We start from the raw sequence: 21,152 nt of genomic DNA on the forward strand, positions 1-21,152 counted from the left end.
TTAGGTATATTGACCATTATGAAAAATGGACCATGTCTGGATTTCTCATGACTATCTGTATCAGTGAGGGATCCCTTGTTGTTTGTTTCTATTGAACATTTATACATCCCTACAAAGAAAATAACTTTTCAATCTGTCATGCCAGTTGTTGTTTTATTTTCATGGGTTGTCCTAGCTTGTGAATGTGTGTTTTGGAGCGGGCTATAAACAGGCAGGCTAAAAATCTGTGGCATCCCGTCTGGTAGTCTGTGGGATGCTGTGAAGCTAAAAAGAGTGAGTATGTGTGTGTGTCACAGGAGGTGAAGGACCAGCAGTGGAAGCAGGCCTTGGACTACCTGGGTGCTGTCTCTGAGCTCAACTACATGACCCAGATAGTCATCATGCTGTATGAAGACAACAATAAGGTATGTTCAAATCAAATTATTTTTACAAGCAATGTCACAGAGGGCTTCACAGATCAGCACCTATAATCAACTGAAACCCTCAGGTTACTAGCTATGCTTGTATGGTTGTGCTTTTATGACTGTGCGGTCAGGAGTTTTAACTCTGTCTGGTGTTTACTCTCTGACGTTGTCCCTCTTTCTCATACGTGTGTGTTGGATTGTCCCTCTCTCTCTGGCATGTGATAACTAGGACCCTTCGTCCGAGGAGCGCTTCCATGTTGAGCTTCACTTTAGCCCCGGGGTGAAGGGCTGCGAGGACGAGGAGAATGTTCCGCTGGGCTTTGGCTTCCGCCCAGCATCTGCTGAGGTACGTGTGTTTGTTTGTGCGCGTGTGTGTGTGGGGATGTAGCTGGACCTATTTTTGTAGACGTGTGTTGACTTTGTGTTTGAACACCAAACCTTTTCTGCGTTCTTCAGAACCAGGAGAAGCAGACCAATCAGGGAAGCCTGGAGGACCTATCACAGGATGAGCCTGACAGGGCTCTGCCCCTCAACGAGCCAATCAACATGCAGAAGAGATCGCCCATGCTGCGGAACCGCAAGGCTGGCTCCATGGAGGTAGCTTACCCTACTGAGATCCCCTGGATCATTTCACGAGTAACTAAACAAACTATTTAGTGTTTGCATCAAGCCCAAATAGATTCTTATTTTACATAGTACAATGTCTTGTATAAAGTTCCTTCATACAAAACATTCTAGTAAAGAGAATCTCATAAAGTTAAGCCCTGTAGCCCCGGCCGATAGTAACTAATTGATGGTGTCAACGCCACTGACCACTAAGTACAGACATCAACATTTCCACTAGCAAATGGTGAATCTACTACCTGTCTGTGTCAGCTGTCTGTCTCTTGTTTCACCCTGACCAGGTCCTGTCTGAGACCTCCCCCAACCACTCGTCTAAAGGCACCTCCTATCGTCTCTTCCCCTCCTGCTCACGTCAGTCCCCAGAGGTCAAACAGACAGGCCCAGGTGGGTGTCCTGTTTCTGCCTTTCTGCTCCCTGTTCCAACCACCTGCGTGTGCCAACCCCTCTCTCTTTTCTTTTTCACTCCCTCCATATTTCTCTCCATATTGCTGGATAGCTCCCTGACTGCAGCAGCCAAGCCTCTAGAATATTCAGGCTAGAGTTCAGTGGAAAATGTGTGTACACTCAAAAACAAGTGCCAGGTTATTATAAAAGAAACCAGTTTTACAGAGTAGTCAGTATATCGTTATGGCAGATCCCACTGCCTAAAGGGGGCTTGAACCCCCAGGGTACTATTCCTGTCTGCCTCCGCTCACATCCATCTGTCAACAGGAGCTAGGATACAATCGCCACGGACACAACCAGCCCTCCCCCCTTCCCACTGCAACCTGCTAACGCAGGGATATTAACAGAGTGTTTACAGGGACCAGCTGGAAACAGACGCGGAGTGGAGAATATTATGAAACTGAAAGTCAGTACGGTTGCCCACCTAGCTGGAATGGCCTTGTGCTAGTGACTGTGTAACGTTTGCTCTGTGTGTCTGCATGCAGTCTTTAATTCAATCGTTTCTGACCCACTCTACTGATGCTGTTCACCACTCATCTGTACCGGGTTTGAATTTGAATGAGTGTGGCTTTAGATGTGATAGTGTAATAATAGACGATTTACAGTAATTTAAAGCTATGCCAAGTTGAAGCACTTACATATTTTTTTAATATTCTACAAGTAAGTAATTCACTGAAAGTTCCCTGAACTAAAATGGAACATTTCTATCTCACGGTCTATGACCTACAGTATCACACTTGTCTGTCCTAGCAGGAGAACATTGTATTTACACCTTATCAAATCCCTCATATCTTAAGCTCTTGGCTTCCTCTCAGTCCAGCCCCTCCAGCTGATTATAAGGTGAGAAATTAGTGTAAAGTCCCAGTGAAGAGCGGCTCTCCCTTTGATCAGAAAGAAGAGACAGCTCTTAAGAGTGACCTACATTTTGTTTCGGCCTCTCTTGTCATAAACTCATACACACACATTCAGATACAGCCTTAGCAACAGTCTAGAGAAAGGCTCTTATTAATAACTGCATGGTGAGTAAAGAGATCTAATATTCCCCCTCCTTCCTCCACTCTTCCCTCCATCCCACCAGTTTTTCCACACACAGGCTCCCTGTGCTCGGGCCTCTTCAGTGCCTCCGTCCTGGGGGTGTCCTCTAGCGCCCCCAACCTGCGGGAATACGTCCTCACACACCACCGCAAAAACCTCTCCCCCGGCAGTGTGCTTGGTCGAGATGGTATGTTCCACTCCCCCAAGCCCAATCGCAACCTGTCTAGATCTCTATCTCTCCCTGTTCACATCCTCACCTGGGCACTGAAGCGACCTTGCTGTCAAACCCTGAATACTCTTTTGATGGGAATTTCATTGGACCCCGGCACATGTCTCTCCCCTGTCTCTTTCTGGTTGCTCTCCCAAATTGATTCATTTATTCCTTTGATAGATTCCAGGCAGATAGATTCATAGTCCAGCAGCCCTCCCATCTGTCTTTTCCACAATAGGAGTGATTTTCCTTCATCCCTCTGAAAGATGCTTTGCATGGGTGTTTTTTTCTTCAGCATGATCCACATCAGAATTGACGCAGTATTGACATGCAGTGCAAACAAACCACCAATGATCAATACCGTTGCATCATAATCAAGGAAGCATGCCTGCTAACATCACTGAATATGTGAAATTAGGTTGGTTTAAAAATTGTTGTCTTTGTGCATGTTTTACTGACCTTGGGAAAGATTTGGGGGGATTTGTTCAATTGTTTTCCTGTCTGACGGTCCTACTACTTACTGCATATTGGGCACCCAAGCCTGTTGTGTGGAACAATCTCTATTTAAGCTGTCTGGTAGAAGAATCTCTGTGTTGTCCGATTTCCTTGTTATTTGTCTATGTACTGAACAAATGTATGCTGCTATGTGCAATTCTGTTCATATTCATGCTCAGCATGAGGAAGCATCTCCCTTTTTTTATGTTTACTATAGTTTAAGAATAAGAACTCCATGCAAATCTACAGGAGGTTAATTCCAATACTAGAGAATTCAGTTTCATTGGTCAAATATATAGAATATGAACAAACTAGTTACTGACAGTTAGTTTTCAGAGCAACTCGCATGCTTGCATCCCCTTTAGTCTAAAATATGTCAGATCCACTGAAAAATCTATGAATCGACTTTTAAGGTATGCTGAGAGCAAACCCCCTTCCATGTCCTGGCTCTTGTTATACTTACGCAGTGAGTCAGCGACTTTCATAACCACCAGGGGGCCTCATATGAGCTAAATGCTCAGGCAGCACATGAGTGATATGGCCAAGAATGTGCATCTACATAGGTTTGCTTAATTTGATCTCAAGTTGACTCCCCCTCTGTCAAGTCAGGGCTGTCGTCACCCCCTCAGGAAGCGCACACTAAGGATTTTCAGAGACATATAACCTGCCACCTGTCTTTTCTCCTTTTTTTCCACTGCGGGTTGAACTGAACTGACTTTCTTGTCCACTCGGTGGCGCTGTGTCTACTACTTGACTAATCTCAACATAATGCTCAAACAAAGCTTCTCTCTATAACACTGTTACATCATATTTTTCTCGGTGTTGCTGAGACACAGTTAGTCTTTATATTTATCAAGCTCTTTCAGTAGGTTTTATATACAGTGCCCTCCAAAAGTATTGGAACAGTGAGGCGAATTCCTTTATTTTTGCTGTAGACTGAAAACATTTGGGCTTGACATCAAATAATGAACGTGAGACCAGAGATCAACGTTTCAGCTTTTATTTCCAGGTATTTACATCAGGATCTGATGCACAACTAAGAAAATATCACATTTTGTTTGAATCCACCCATTTGTCATGTGATCAAAAGTATTGGAACAGATATACTTAAAACATATTTAAGTGAATAAGACTTAATATTTAGTTGCAAATCCTTTGCTTTCAATAACTGCAGCAAGTCTGTGACCCATTGACGTCACCAAACTTTTGCATTCTTCCTTTTTGATGCTTTCCCAGGCTTTCACTGCAGCCTCTTTCAGTTGTTGTTTGTTTTGTGGGGTTCCTCCCTTCAGTCTCCTCTTAAGCAGGTAAAATGCATGCTCTATAGGGTTTAAGTCTGGAGATTGACTTGGCCAGTCTAATACCTTCCATTTCTTGCCCCTGATGAACTCCTTTGTTGTTTTGGCAGTGTGTTTTGGGTCGTTATCTTGCTGCATGATGAAGGCTCTGCCAATCAGTTTGGTTGCATCTTTCCTTAAATTGGCAGACAAAATGTTTCTGTAGACTTCCGAGTTCATTTTGCTGCTGCCATCATGTGTTACATCCTCAATGAAGATTAATGAGCCCGTCCCAGAAGAAGCCATGCAAGCCCAAGCCATGACATTACCTCCACCGTGTTTCACAGATGAGCTTGTGTGTTTGGGATCATGAGCAGTTACTTTCTTTCTCCAAACTTTAGCCTTTCCATCACTTTGGTAAAAGTTAATCTTTGTCTCATCAGTCCATAAAACTTTGTCCCAGAATTTTTGAGGTTCATCTCTGTACTTTTTGGCAAATTCCAGCCTGGCCTTCCTATTCTTCTTGCTAATGAGTGGTTTGCATCTTCTGGTGTAGCCCTTGTACTTTTGTTCATGAAGTCTTCTGCGAACAGTAGATAGTGATACCTTCACTCCTGCCATCTGGAGGTTGTTGCTGATCTCACTAACAGTTGTTTTAGGGTCTTTCTTTACAGCTCTCACAATGTTTCTGTCATCAACTGCTGATGTTTTCCTTGGTCTACCTGTTCGACGTCTGTTACTTAGTACACCAGTAGTTTTCTTCTTCTTCAGGACATTCCAAATGGTTGTACTGGCTATGGCCAATGTTTCTGCAATGGCTCTGATTGATTTTCCATCTTCTCTAAGACTCACAATTGCTTGTTTTTCACCCAAAGACAGCGCTCTGGTTTTCATGTTGTTTTCACCTCTGAATACAGTCTGCATAGACAAAACCTATCTTACCCAATCTGAACCTGAGTGTAGACATTCAGTGGTATTTATTGATTGAATAATGTATGTAATAGGACACACCTGGGCAACAAAACACACCTGTCAGTCACATGTTCCAATACTTTTGCTCACGTGACAAATGGGTGGGTTCGAACAAAAAGGTGATATTTTCTAATTTGTGCATCAGATCCTGATGTAAATACCTGGAAATAAAAGCTGAAACAATGATCTCTGGTTTCACATTCATCGTTTGATGTCAAGCCCAAATGTTTTCAGTCTACAGCAAAAATAAAGGAATTGGCCTCACTGTTCCAATACTTTTGGAGGGCACTGTATATATATATTTTTTTTACTTATGATAAGGTCTAAAGACACCAGAAACAGTTGCATCATTGGAAAATGTATTTCAAGTGACTGCACTAACCATGCCTATCTTTGACTTTCATTGTTCATCATTGTTTTCCCCCTCAGTTATGATTTGATTCAAAGGGGCATAACTACAGTTTAGATGACTGCAACAAATAATATAGTTTTATATTATCTGAGAAGACTGTCTCCGAACCCTGTAATTTAAAAAAGAATACTCCTAGACTAAAACACAATATCAGTCATTCATTATCTTCTTATTCATGTCAGCTAGGCATGACAGTGACGAACAACCACTAGACCCTCAGCAACACGTACGTAAACACGTAACACTTGACAAAGGGGTCAGGTAGACAGCAACAGGCCAAGAGACAGAAACACAGGAAGCAGAGCCAGGTAGGCTGCTGCCCAGTAACGCCAGTTACCTTTCTTATCTCCTCAGAGCTGTTCTCTATGGCGGCAGTAAAGAGATTTTCTGTGTCGTTTGCCAGGCATCCGACTAATGGTATGTCTGCTTTTTTCAAGTTTATCTCGCCACTCCCAACATTCCCTCTTATCTTGCATGCCCTTTTTTGGGAAGGAGGGGGACATTTCTGTGTTCTATTTGGATTTGACAATGGCTGCATAATTACATGATATCAAGATCTCAATTTCTGCAAGTTCCAATTTTACAAGACATCTCCGTGCTTCCACTTGTGTGAATTTGAACCCTCACCTGTTAATGTCACCTACTTTTCTTTCAAATGTGTCTTTGATCCACTTTCTCTATAGGAGAAATATATGTATATGTGATATATCTGAAACAGGATATATCTGTGTGGACTAGTATACATATCATTTCTCCTTGTGCTGTTATTGGTAACTCAACGCACTTTACTTTATAAACAGTTAACCCCTCCACCATTCTATCAACAGTACTGTCTGGTTTTAATTTAACCATTGCTAAATAATTGTCTTTAGACAATCAACTTTCATGGAAAGGGTTAACCAAAAAATTATTGCCATTGCAATGCTTACAGCATTAAATTAATGCTGGCTGATATTCAAGCATGGCAGAAACAATGTAGTACCACAGAATTAATTTTGTCCTAATTAATTAATATACACACTTACACACACTAAAGCATAAATGAATATGACATTTTCCTTACAGGAGTTCGGGTAGAACAGGCTCCCTTTAGTAGTCTAGTAGTCTGCTAGTATGCTCATACTGTAGCATATTATTATTCCATAAAATATATTCTTCTTTTCAAGCTGTGCTGTACCATCTAGCAGCTGGATGGGTTTGTCTTGCATGTATGAGCCCAACAACAACAGCAGTAATGTGTGCCTGATAAGTGAAGCTGATCATTGATTGGTCAACACTTTTTGTGCTCAAAATCCTTTGCACTTGACCTTATACAAAGAATGACAGGTTTAGTTCTTCAGTTAAAACGCTTTCCAAATGTTTGAAGACTGTGTGAAGTACAGACCAGCTGCTACTTGTCGGGGGAGGAGGGGGGTTTGGCTGTCTCTTGCAGATTAGACAGGTTTGAGATTGAATTCACTACTATCAGTAGCGGTACATCTCATCCAAGTCTCTGTATTGTTTTACCTTGGGGACCGCAAAGACAAGCTGTGTCTGTGTAGATGTAGATCTTCAATGGTTTTTGTGTTGACCGTTTTGGCTGACAGTTTTGATGACGGTCGTGATCTGAGGTATTATTTTGCAGTCCATTGGTCCAGTGCTGACCATGAAACAGAGAGAATGTGTGGAAGTTGTGTTTGTGGACCTAAATGGAGACAGGAGTGATAGAAAACCATCGGAATGAGACCACAGTCCTGTCCTCCAGTCGTGAATCAGGTTAAACGGACTAAATGGCTCCATTCATACAGCTCATCCAAAAAAAATCACGCTCCTCTCATTTTTCATGCATTTTATTTCCACATTGTTGTTCATCTGGGCTGCACTGTTAGTTGCTGTTTGGAATTAGCACCCACTATCACATTCTCATGTCTGGCATTGACCTATTATGAAGTCTCACCAGTTATGCTCACTCTGGAGGCAAGTTGTCTCTGGCATAATTGTGTGTTTCCTTTTAATCAGTAGTGTGTATACATGGATATATGCTTGTCAGCTTTAGTCGACCTCTGGAGAACTTTGTATGAACTCCTTGAAATGGGACACATACTTGTTTTTTGTTACTTCGGTCCCACTAAGCTCATAAAGAGCAAAAGGTTTTTATGCGAACATACACAGCCTGCACCTGTAGCTGGGTACCCAGTTCAGAAAAACAAAAAATACCATATGCTGCACATCCCTGGCACAACCACATCCCTTCCGATCCTCCTCCACTGTGCTCTCTTCTTCCTCGCTCTGCCTCTTCTTCCTCAGAGCCCCTAGAGGAGCACCATGTCACCCAGCTGCTGAGGGTGCTGTCCCACGACCTGACCCTCCCAGGGGGTGCCCCTCTGGCCCTGGACAGGGCCATGGCCCAACACCTGCTCCAGTGTCCCTACCACCTGCGCCTCCTCAGGAACTGGCTGTTGTCTGGCCAAGACCCCCCAGAGTGCCTCTACGGTCAGCCCTTGAGAGACTCCGGTTACCCCCCCCCCCCCCCCCCCCCCCCCCATGCAGTGCTGGGCCAGGGGGAGCTGCTGTTGCTGATACAGCCTCAGCATTGCTAGTTTTGCTTTACTTTTTCTCTTGCTGTTTGTTTCTCTCTGTCGCTGTCCTTTTTTTCTTTGTGTTGAGGCCTGTGTCATCAGTTCCTGTCCACCACCACTTACTCTGTGTCTTCTAACTTGGTGCCCATATTCATCCTTGTCTCTGGACTCGTTTCATTCTGTCTCTGCATGCTTGCCAGAGAATGCAGTAATAGCTTCTTCAAATGGAAGGTTTCTACATTCCTCTGTACCCTAACTAAGGTCATCAGTAGCCCAGTTTGGCATTTTGTGGAGATCTGTTCTCATGCTTTCTCTCTTGCGCGTTGGGTTTGAAAGAAAAAGTAAATCCTTAGCACATGTTTCTTTTTCTTGCCAGTGACCTGCTATGAATGGACATTTGAAAAGCTTCTATTTCTTCAAAATAAACTGTACTAAACGGAGCCCAGTCTCTGCATGCTTATATGGGGACATGGCTTTAAACACTGAATGACCTTACGGACAAACCTCTTCTCTTCGAAGGGTTTCAGGCTTGCATGAAGTGTCTCACGTGCATGTTACTGCTTGTTAGCGGGTAACACTCCAAAGAAGTGGACACAAGATGAGACCTGCTGGCTCTGGCTGTTTATAGAGATCTTAGAAACAAGGACTTCTCCCAGACTGAGAGGGGCATTGCTCTGTGGGAGGTCCTGATAGGGAGCAGTACTTTTGCGGATCCCTCAACACCCATGAAGGATGTTTTCGGTTTTCGTGCCAGGTTGCTGATGTTCCATGCGGCATATCTAGGTCGTCCATATTTTAATTGACTTATTAAGCTGTGGAATGTAAAAAAATTGCAAATTTCAAGAGCAATTTAGGAGCCAATATTGGCACTTTGTAAAGCCACACAGGGAGACATGGCAAAATGTCAGCAAAGACTTTTGACTTACTATTCCATTAGGAGATTTAGAATTGAGAATAGATCAATGCGTTGAAATCCAGTTACACATTTCCAGTGACGTGAACAGTTGGCGGAGATCTAAAGACCCAGCAAATTCACCACTTCACTTTTTCAGTCTCATACGGCTGTGTGTCTGTCTTTCTCGGCTACTCTGTCAAGTAAATTAATACACAGATATAGCCGTGTCGCATGAGTGTTTTCTGCTCCCTCTGCATCTGGCGTGTGGGCTCAATTTGATACCCAGGTGCAGGAAAAAGGCTGCAAGATGGAGAGAAACAGGCAGTCACGCTGTCCTTGTAAAGAGAGGATTGTTCCATCCCTTCATGCAGTCCTTGTCACGTACAGTTTTTAATCAGAGACCTTGGAAAAGGAACCTTCTCATGTTGTACACTGACCTCGGCTGACAGATTCATGGTGCTACGGTACAACTGCCCCCAGTGATACTCTTACAGTTTCAGCAGGAGCTCTCCACTGGTACTCTCCCTTGTAGAAATTGAATTGCAAAGACTGCCTGAAGATTTTTTTTGGGGGGGGGGCTAATATTCAGGGAAATAAAAGTCCATCAACCTTGTTTTCATTCTGGAGTTTAGGCAGGGAATTGGGAGTTAATGAATTCGTCAAGGCCTCTCTTCATAGGTATTGCTTCATTAAGTAGCAGTTTTGTCTCTGTGATTAAGGTGTCTGAGAAGGCTGTAGTGGTAAGCGCTGGAACTACACAATAGGAGTTGAGAAAGGAAGCCCAATGGCATGTCAAACTGGAGATGGATGGGTGGATACGTCCCCTCACCCAATCCATATTCTTGTTTGTTGTCTTCATCCAGTTGTTCTTTTTCTGGCTGCACTGTATGTTGTGGAGTGTATGCTAAACAGGCTCATTGGTGTGTGTCAAAAGGCTGTCCTCCTCACACAAGACCCATGCACAGTACTCGTGTACTGAGTTTACGATGTATTTTTGTAATCCTTCACTGTTCAACATCTTCTTTTTGGATCTTTGTGTGAGAATGATTCTGCTTGATTTTGGCATGTTCTTATGCAGCAGTACACCTGAAGGGTCAACCTTAACTATACACTATTCCACAAGGAAACGTCACATCGATGTCGTTGAGTTTAATTACTAGCGAATGGGAAGGGGCCTAGATACAGTTCCACCACCACATCTCCTATCAGCTCAGATGGAGGGGTGGTGCAAGTCTGTCTCTCTGTGTATCTTCTACCGCAGGCTTCGAAGGCTGCTCCATGGTGCCTTCTATCTACCCCCTCGAGACACTGCACAATTCGCTCTCCCTCAAGCAGGTGGATGAGTTCCTTTCAGCCGTGTGCGAGAGCAGCAGTGAGGCCCATGCCAAGACCATGAAAGGTAGGCACAAACCGTAGCTCCCATTCACATACTCTACCCAGATACTATGTCATTCTACACAAAACGTCTGGATTAATCTGCCATAGACAGTTGTTTATCCATCAATGTATTGCTGTGGCGGTTCACTACAGTAAACTAGTATACACACGTATCTGTTGTGTAAGTGTATATCTTAATGTGTTGTTTCCAAATCTTCTGTGTCCAGCTCTGTCCGCCCTTTTTGACTCTCAGAGCCAGGCTTCCATGGACACCTACACCCGTCCCTCCACAGAAACCACTGTCCCGTGCCCCCCTCCCAAACATTGTGAGTATACATTCACTATAGACACTTCCATTAGCTGTACTAATCCTAACCTTTTTACTGTACATTTTTGGGTTTTAATCAGTGACTATTTGACAATGTTGATTTTCATTTTGGGGGGTAGATATAATTGGAGGAGGAAGTGCCTTTTGATGATTGAGACCTCACCCCTATACAGGAGGTTAATTCCTGATGGCAACACTCTTAACCACACCCCTCCCCTGTTTGTCAAGCCATGGACATACAAACCCCACATTCACGCAGCCCTTGATCTGTCACGCGAGCTAAAATAAACTCCCTGTGGTTTTGCAGCGCACCAGCCATGTAGATACACTAACAATTAAGACTTCGGTGAAGTAGGGCTTGGAATAATAACCCTCCCCGTGCCACATCTCCTCTCTATTGTTGTCAGCGTCCAGGCCCTCCCTTCTCCCCTCAGATGCCTCGTCCGGTCTCCTGTGGACCACGCATTGATTCATTTGGCCTCTCAACCGTTTTAAAGGGGATTGGTGAAACAGCTGCTCGAAGCTGCGTACCACCTCTTTCCATATCTCTTGCTGTCTCTCCCTCCTTCTCCTGCCCTGAACCTTTCAAAACTATCTAGGTTGCTGTAACCACTGTTTTAATTTGTCTCCTCATAACCCATTTATTGTTTTGACAGCATGTGGGGAGGGCTAGGAAACATGCTGGAGGTTATGAGTGTCCCACAGATGAATAGGAGCTCTGTTTTAAGTCACGGTGCCATGACGTAGTTTGTTCTCCCATTAGACTGTTGTATTTAGTCAAAACGGACAACTGTTTTAGGGCATCTTTAATAAGGATGTGTGTCTTAAGAGAAGTAAAATAACCACTTACTATTTAGCTCTCTGCCTGACAATACTGTGGTGCAATCAAAAACTGAAAAATATCGTCTTTGTGCATCGCTACTAGGGCTGGGCTATATATATATATATATATATATAAAAATTGATTTCTCGATATTGTCAAAAAATGTACGATATTTGATATAGATCTCGATATGTTTGCATTTAAATAAATAAATAAACATTATTTTCTTTTGTCCCCATTAGAAAGCAACAAAAACAATTTAGATAAAACAGCTATTGTTACAAAGTACAAAATGTGTATTGCAAATTTAATCAGTTGCCATAACATGGTACTTGCAACTTGACAAAATGGACCTCACAATTCATGCAGAGGTCCTTATGTGACAGGACAAAAAGAGAGCAAAAGAGAGTGCCTGTGTGCGTGGAATTTTCTGTTTGTGCACATGCTCTTTGTGAGCATGTGCACAAATGGTGTCGGTGTGTGTGTTTGTGTGTGTCTATGTTTGTGTGTGAGGAGCCAGACGGTGATATTAAAACACAAGCAACAGAAGGACCAGTAAATATATATATTATGTATATATATATATATATTAGTGGTGGGCCGATATCGGCGTTAACGTGAGACTCTTATCGGGCGATAAAAACAATATCGCCGTTAATCTATTGTCAAAGTTGGGTTGGGAGCTGGGTCTATACTACGCAAGCTATGCTGACTTTCACCTTGATATTTAGAGATGTATACCTAGCCGAATTGCACTGTAGGGGGCGAGAACGATCTTCGAACCTGTGTGTATGCCTTGTGTATGAAATTACCACATCACACGTGCTAACATGGATGCAGCTATGAAGCCGCCGGGTTTGCTTCAGGAAAAATGTATTTTGGAAACCTCGACAATACTAAGGTTGTTTGCACATTGTGTGATGCGGAATTAGTTTACTCTACGAGTTCTTCCAGTCTCAAATACCACCTAAACGCAAAGCATCCCTTAGCTAATGCGGAAGATGCCGGGCCAAGCACTGATGTAGCGCAGGGGAAGTCAAACTGTTTGAGTGTAACCGAGGCAAGCCCGTCAGCACAGCTCTATCAGCCAAGCTAACTAATCTAACTTACCCGTTCTCAAAGACTTACTTTTAGTCATTATTTGGGTAGCACACATATTCTGCATGCCTTGGCGGAATTCAAATGAGACATTTTAATCTATATTAATTCCAAGATTAAAGTGCGATTAATCTAGATAAAAAAATTATAATCTATGCCCACCACTAATATATATACAGTACCAGTCAAAAGGTTGGACACATTTTCCCTGTATATTTGATATTCACAATATTTTACATCCTCATTAAAATTATTGCGATATTATCGCTAATATTTGATACATCGCCCAGTCCTAATGGCTACTGCAATCTAATTATTTATTTCTGCGTGTGTGTGTGTGTTTGTGGGCGCTTGTGAGAAGACAGAAGTGGTTCATCCATTACAGTGTCAAGTGCAGGTCCCTCCTCTCCCAACACAGTGATCAACCCAGCCGTGCAGTTCAGCTTCAGTGATTAGAGACTTACCTGTTCCACTTCTTTTCAAGGAACCTATGGATTCACTAGGACTACATAAGATCCATCCATACATCCATACAGTGTGCCTTTCTACACCATAGTCAGTGCCTTATCAACTACAATCAGCTTTTGCACTGGATCTGGAAGGACCATGTCATTGGACAAAAACGACCTAAAGCAACAGCACCCTCCCCTCATTGTGCTGGCTGTCCAATCAACATGCAATCCATGTTGATTGACTGCTAGGGGAGCACATCTTCTCAGGACTGGATGACACAGCCTTGATGTTCTTTATTCAGACTGTGAATGGTGAAAAGGAAGGGAGACAAGAGTGCTTCTCATGCCAAAATCCTGTTGGATGGAACCGTACACACAATAGGCCACTGTTTATGTAAAATGGAATTCAATGATTAGTTAAATACTTGAGCCAGCTGATCAATCACATTGTGTTAATATTGCGATAAACTATTCTTTTGACAGTGCTGGTCTTGATTAACCTTATTTGATGTGATTTGGAGGGGAAGGAGCTTGGAAGTGCATTACAATGACATTACATAAAAGTGGATTTGGTAGACCAAGAAAGTTGCACAAAGGGGATCAGGTACAATGTATCATTTATATCATGTTTGGTCTCCAAAGCATTTGATCTGCAGTTTGTAAATACAACTGTGTGTTTTTAAATGATGTGTCATACTCATAATGTATTTCATAAAACTGCCAAATATCCAAGCAAAGGAGGTGCCTCAACAGTCAGTACTGGTACGTATTTTCAGAATTTAAAGGGAAAACCAAGACTGCATTTTTGTGCTACCTCAGTTAACTCTGAGTACTCTAACTTGTGTAAAATGTCTATTATCTGCTGTCATGTCAAAGTTTGGATGAGATTTTAACGTGCAATGTAAATGATAATATATCAAAGGTTTAAGAAATATGGCATGTCCTTGATGACATATGACTGTAATAAACCTTTTTATTGGGTTGAGGAGTTTGTTTGGGGAGATTGCAGTATATATCTTTTGCACAAACCTCAAAATGATTCAAAACAAAATCCAGATGCTTTTATTTTCTGTTTGTTTTTAGATTGTCTCATTCACAAGGCTCTGGCCAGAGACTTTCCACTGTATGTACTGTACGGGTTGCTGTTGAACAAACCCTTTGATTTTAAATTCATAGATATTGTTAATTTAATACTTTTATTTCTAGATGTATGTAATAAGTTGAGGGTTGTATTTTTGTAATTTAAGGTGGTATTAAATGTCAACAAAAGATTTGACTTGAGTAGTGTTGTCTTTGTAGCCTCTGCTGCTGAAGATAAACACCAAGGTTGTTTTGTTATTTTTAAAAGGAAAATTGCTTCCTTGGTGATTGTAGGATACATTGGCAATATACTGGTGCAAAATGTACAAATCTATTTGAACTAGCCTATGGTAAGAATTGTGTGTGTGTGTGTGTGTACAAGGTGTCCTGCTCCATGTCAGGTCTAGACGGGTCGGATTTGTGTTAATGGTCCATATCAAGGTGAGGTCTAGACAGAGGTTCTGTTAGCTCTATAAACACTCAGGGTTTCGTCTGACAGCTGAACACCTGAGTCACTGCTCTGGCTGCAACTCGTCTCTCTCCACCACTCACTCCCTCCCCCACTCTTTCTCCCTCTCTCACCCCCCCCCCCACTCATTCCCTCTCTCTCACTCCCCTTCTCTCTCCCCATCTCACTCCCTCCCCCACTCCCTCTCATTCCCTTTCACTCTCCTCTCTACCTTGTTTCCCTCCCATTCTCCTTCTCCCTCTCTTTCCCCTCTCCCCCATCTCTCTCCTCTACCTCTTTTCATGCCCCTAGAACAATAATGATGACTCATGCATCCTCTCCTGCTTCAACATGTTGCCATGGTTACAGTCTCCCCTCTGTCCGTAATTGACTTTTCCTTGCAGTCGGTGGCTGAATGGAATTTAGCTTTGCCTTACAAAGAACAAGAACTGTGAATCTGCCGACTCATAGGGTGCCAAACGCTGACGTCATTGTTGGTTACACACACATACACATTCACCCAGACCCTTTTCTCTCACTACTTCACATATGAACTGCTCTTTGTCTCATGCTTACTGACACACAATAAAATCCTTGGTTTGTACCTTCACTTACTCAGTAGCTCACAGCTAGAGGGACTGTAACTTATGCCAGCTCTCCAAAGCTGTTCCCCACACAAATGCCAGACATTATTTCCCTTCAGTATCTCTGTACTGAAAAACACCATGATGTTGGGTGCCTCAAGGCTCTTTCATATGTTTATACACTACTGTATGCAACCAGCACTCAAGAAATTGTTAAAGATACAGCTTAAGAGATGCAACTCGTGATCAGCGCATAATTTTACTTTGTATGAGTATCAAAGAAAAAAATAATCCTGTTTATGATCATCCAGTAAATGATATCCATACTGTACGATTGCAGGATGCCTGTTATTTTAGTCCCCAAAGGTCCCTCGAGTGGCTTGTACTGTAGTAACTTTCAGCACGTCTCTATGATCCACTGACTGGTAGGTCAGTGATTTGGGCATTAGGCGAGCAGCCATCAGTGTCTAATCAGATATTTAGAGCCACCTCCGCACCCCAATCTCTTCCTTTTTTAAATGAGTCTCCATGGCAACCCTTGTTGTGTGAAAGGCGGGGGTGAGGTGGAGCATTTGAAGGCTTTTTCTTCAAACGTTTGTGATATGTGGGTCCGGTCATCCAACTGCAGAGAGAGGGAGAGCATGATGGTACTCCAGTGCATGCTAGGGTACTGAGACTGCTACTGGATCAGGATCATATACTGTGTCTCTCAATTTCTGCATGTTGTAGTGTGTGTGTGGGTGGGTGTGGGTGGGTGGGTGTGTGAGAGAGAAATAAAGAGAGAGAGAGAACATAGAATGTGGGTGAAGAGTAGAAACCTAAATCTCTTTACATCCATTTATCATGACAGAATTCAAACTATGCAAGTCAATCAGCAACTCCTATGCCAACTACATGCAAACACACACACACTTGTAATTCACCAAGACGGTCAAAAGATTTACAGGACCAAGTTCTGATTTCAATAAATGTACTTTTATTGTTGATCACCAGGCTGTTTCCCTTAACAATAAATCTGCAGTATTTCTAGTTTTGCATGATTAGATTTAAAGAGAGAGTAAGAGACTGAATATTGCACTGAAGAATAACAACCAAGAGTAATACAGCAGCAAAGAAACAAACTACAGCAGTAAAGCATCTTCCTAACATACCATAGGGCAAACAGTGAAGCACAGCCCAAAACTTATATATGCCATCTCAGTACCATTAGACAATTACCTGTTTTCAAATTTAAATGTACCTTTTTAAAATAGCAATTAGTTTATATTTTTTGTATTTCCTAAGTTAAACAATTACATTCAGGATTATAACTAAATAAATAATCACATGCAGAGGAGATTAGATGGATTGGTAATGATTTATGTATAAATTATCTCATCCTTTAATGGCAAGTGACAGGAGAATGGAACTGAAAGATGATTTATATTCATCTGTATATAGTCATAATTGTCATTGTACTTCTCTTTATTCAAGGCTTAGGGCTTCATAGTTGATAATCTGATCAAATGAAAAATGTATCACAAGAATCATCATAGTCCTTTTTTCTATTTAGATTTGTTTGTTTTTGTTCAGGTGTATTTACATATTTGTGTACAGTACATCAATGTACATGTACATTTCTTAGATTTTAGATGTCTCTGTTTCAAGTCATATTCAGGAAAAGAAAAAGTTCCAGCTGCAGTTAGTACTTTTTCTGTGTTGCTGTTTGTTTGTATTGGACTCCCAACTCTGAAAGTTGGAAAGTCACAGTTTGTTCCATCTCATTACAGAACTGTGCATAAACCTACTACAACTGCAGTTAAGATATACTGTACTGCAACTCCACCAAAATGCCATACTATCCTTCTCCGTGGGTTACATAAATATCCTCTCTGACATAGTTATAGTACATTTGAGTAAATTGATGTTTGGAAGTCCCAGCAGCATTCCTAGTACCAACTCTACATTCAAAAACAAGAATTATATCATTAGTGCATTATGCCTTTTTTTTTTTTTTTTAAGTCATAGATTTTGTATTGAGCGTTCACAGCGATCTACCAAGGCCCCAGAGTGTTTGCTCCTAAGGCCAGGTAATGGGAGTCAAGACACCAATATGCCCCTCAACTCTAAACATACTTACTGAAAGGGCTACTGTTTACATCAAATATCACATTCAGAAAACCCATATATTGATGATACAAGAGCCTGTCCATATTGATCATGTGAAAGGTTAGAGGACGTTGTTCGATATAAGCAGTTTTTAACCCATTGTTAGTGAAATATTTTAATATTCAAGCACATTATTTTGAAACTCTGTTGTCCAACCCTCTTAGCCCTATGTGGGAAGTCCTTAATGGGATTTTTTACCGTACAGCCCTCAACTGGGGTAAACTTGTGCATACCTCGCTATTTAATACATCGCTTGCATCTGAAGTTCCCAGTGAATGAACCCCCACCTGTGCAAAAGCTATCCTAACCTTCCAATGCCTGCCTGTGCAGTATTAAACATGACATGCATATTAAGGTTTACACAGTGCATAACAATTTAAAAGTAAGAGACATTGGCTATTCTGTTACTGAAAGAAAAACATTCAATCCATTGAATCCAAGCTGTGTCAGTTGTTCGTATATCTTAGTTGCTTATGTGGGCTTAATGTAGATAGGCCTCTGAGTGGACCTGGGGCTCTGAGGCAGCTTACAATATTTCAGCATTTTGCCTAAGTTCAGCAAAAGGACAAATTGGCACTAGTTCTTAGCTAGTACAAGAGGACCGTAGTGTTATGTCTCAGCCTAAAAGGGTTTTCTTAAATATGGTTTGAGGACTCTCAGGTCTTCTGTTTGTCTGTCTGTCCACAGAGCCTGTATGAGTCAGACACAAGTCCAAATATCCCTGTCTGCCCAATCTAGCCCACTCTGGCCATATGAATCCCCAAAAACTTAATGTTGATAACATTTGCAAACCACAACACTAAAAACATTGACGTTAAATGTTTTTCAAAGACATAATTGATCACTTTCTTTTTCAGAAATGCCACAAAACTGAGAAATGTAAACACAAAAACAATCATGTTGGGTTGGTTCTATATCTAACAAAAAATGATTAAACATCGAATTCTGGTATGGTACACACTTTTAACAGAAATTTAGTTGGAAATAAATAGGAACAATATAATTCTGCAAACCACTCTTGAAGCTCAATATTGAGTCAAAAGCCATTTCAAACACAATGCACAGTGCAGTGCAACAAATCAGAAAGACACTTTTTCAAGAAAATTTACAAAAATATTATGATCACATGCTAACAAAGCATTCAAACCTAATTGTGGTGTTCTTTCAACACGTCTTTTTAAAGCAATCACAAATACATCCAACGTTCCACAACTACGCGTAATACCACTTCCAGAATTCTTGTTCATTTCAGGAATATAGCATTGAAATACATGTTTTTATGTGTTTAGTGCATTCTCTAGCTACCATCTCTGAATTGAAATATTTAAATAATACAATAATAAATTATTTCCTATTATTAATAAAGAATATTACCAATACTGTCCCACTCTCACTTGAAACCCTGTCCCATCCCTGAGCCTCTCCTTTTCACCCACTTAATAGTGCATTCCTGCTTTGTAAAATACCTTGCTTGATAATGTTGTTGACTGAACTGCCAGAGTAGGGGATGGATACCAAAATGCAGATGATCAACAACTACATCTACACATTATGTACTCATCCAATAATTTTCCAATTCTGTGCGTTCGGGTTCATGGATGTAAGACTAACAAGACAAATGTATTTGTCCACTATTCTAAAGCAGTTTATTATTCATCAATAAATTCACTTTGTTTTTCATACCACATCTAAAAGGCACATGAGAACAACACACCTTCAAGTTTCTGGAGAAATTACCTAAACTCCCATTTCATCTGCAAAAACCAAATCTCACAAGCAAAGCCACTATTGCTACAGCTGTCTTTTTTCCATCAATCATTCATTGTTTTTAAAGACAGAGTTAGGCCTATGTAATTGGAAAAACTAATTCTTGCATCCATTTATTTCAAATGCATCATCTATGTACTCACAAACTGCATTCACTTCAATCATTTTTCAATTTCTTTCTTTTTTCTAATCTTTTTTTCATTTTCTAACACAACATCCATATGAATACATATTCATTTGTGTAATTGTTTTTACCCCAATACATACACTCACAAAGACCCGATTAATATATTTTTTTATCTGTTTGATGACATTTTCAAAAAGATCATTACACCCAGCCAAAATGTGAAAGTATGGTAAATATCTTCCCTTCCCCTGGCTTCTAATAACATTTACTGAAGCATACACAACCAGACTGTGTCTGAACATCTATACTCCCCACTTGCAGACTGCAAGCACTAAAGCTATGTATCTACACACACCATCAACACTCTAGTTCCTTAAGGATCTAAGCTGTTACGTAGCGTCATGCTGCAGACAAGCTGCCAAGGGAAAGATTTCAGAAATGCTAGATCTTCAAGAAACTTCAGGCATCTTCTAAAACTTCAAAACCCGCTACATGGATTCCTTTTGTACTGGAACAGAAGTATGGTATGTTAGAGTACCCCTTCAGCAAAACATCGTAGTATAAGACTTGTATCTTGCATGAGCAAATCTATAAATTGAAACAATGTCTTTTTTTTTTCTTTTTTTTTTTAAGCCTCAAGGAAACAAAGACAAATGCTATCCATCATACATTGACATTGTGCGTACAATCAAGAGATCAATAATCAAGTAATCTCCTAATTTTTTTGTTTTATTGTAGATGGTTAGCACTGGTACCTTAGTTGAGTTTTGGCACTTGTTTTGACCCTTTGGATTAGCAATTTGGAGATTTTTCATTCCGTTTGTAGGATTTTATTTCTGTTGCATTTAAGACATACAATGTTTGTTATTTTGGTGGTTGTGATTTGGTTGTGAGCAGTTGTTTGGCACACAAACCCAAGCACAGCTATAAAGACTGAGGCATTGTCAAAGATGGCACTTTTTAGATTGACTGGATGTTCTTTTAGGATTAGGGTGTTGTTTGAACGGAAGGCTGCTCTGATCAATAGGTGTATTTTTTCATGCAAATTATTCTTCATCAATTAAACAATATTTGAGCAGCGAGCTTCATGAATTCCCTCTATAATAAACACAGATACAGTATTATCTAAACCCTAAATCAATGTATCTTTCTGACATTGGAGTTGAATCCAGTGAGCAAAAATAGGATTACTGCTAATGCAATGGTCTGACAATGAGACAGCAAAATGTTCTTGAGCAGAGAAGGTTGTGAGTGGACACAGAGAATAACAGAACAACTCTTTACCCCCAGCGATGCACAGATGAGAATGGAGGAGGAAAAACAGAACTTAGAACTCAATCTTGCAGGCGGGGAATGACTCATCCTGCATGACGACAGTGCTGCTGGATGCCAGGACCATGATGTTAAGGTCCTGCTGTTTTTCGTGGGTCTGTTGGTACCAGTCCCGTGTCACCTCAGTATCATGTGTAGGAATCAGCGTCACCTGAGGGAGACAAGGGGATGATGGGAATGTGAGTCCACTTCAACAATACTGTGCAACAGTAGCTTGATTGAGCAATCAGTTTTGCAATCACCATGGAATATAGTTTAGTT

At 41.3% G+C, this 21,152-nt stretch overlaps 2 protein-coding genes across 17 annotated transcripts in view; one reads left to right on the forward strand and one right to left on the reverse strand.

Annotated features, from left to right (window-relative positions):
- Nucleotides 1–14,676, forward strand: part of LOC124476293 (inositol hexakisphosphate and diphosphoinositol-pentakisphosphate kinase 1-like) — a 32,125-nt gene extending 17,449 nt beyond the window's left edge. For 8 of the 16 annotated variants that reach the window (XM_047033339.1, XM_047033343.1, XM_047033344.1 and 5 more), the window contains 9 exons: nucleotides 297–404; nucleotides 634–750; nucleotides 861–1,001; nucleotides 1,310–1,412; nucleotides 2,551–2,694; nucleotides 6,229–6,291; nucleotides 10,589–10,726; nucleotides 10,932–11,030; nucleotides 13,315–14,676. In XM_047033339.1, the coding sequence (XP_046889295.1) occupies nucleotides 297–404; nucleotides 634–750; nucleotides 861–1,001; nucleotides 1,310–1,412; nucleotides 2,551–2,694; nucleotides 6,229–6,291; nucleotides 10,589–10,726; nucleotides 10,932–11,030; nucleotides 13,315–13,409 (1,008 nt within the window). In that variant the 3' untranslated portion in view covers nucleotides 13,410–14,676. The other 8 variants (XM_047033352.1, XM_047033345.1, XM_047033349.1 and 5 more) reach the window with 6 other exon arrangements.
- Nucleotides 14,677–16,480: 1,804 nt separating this feature from the next.
- map1ab (microtubule-associated protein 1Ab) overlaps nucleotides 16,481–21,152 on the reverse strand; it is a 46,636-nt gene continuing 41,964 nt past the window's right edge. The window contains exon 7 of the mRNA XM_047034485.1: nucleotides 16,481–21,042. Within this exon, the coding sequence (XP_046890441.1) occupies nucleotides 20,887–21,042 (156 nt within the window). The 3' untranslated portion in view covers nucleotides 16,481–20,886. The remainder of the gene's footprint in view (nucleotides 21,043–21,152) is intronic.

The sequence above is a fragment of the Hypomesus transpacificus genome, chromosome 14, assembly GCF_021917145.1.
Source record: "Hypomesus transpacificus isolate Combined female chromosome 14, fHypTra1, whole genome shotgun sequence".
NCBI lineage: Eukaryota > Metazoa > Chordata > Actinopteri > Osmeriformes > Osmeridae > Hypomesus > Hypomesus transpacificus.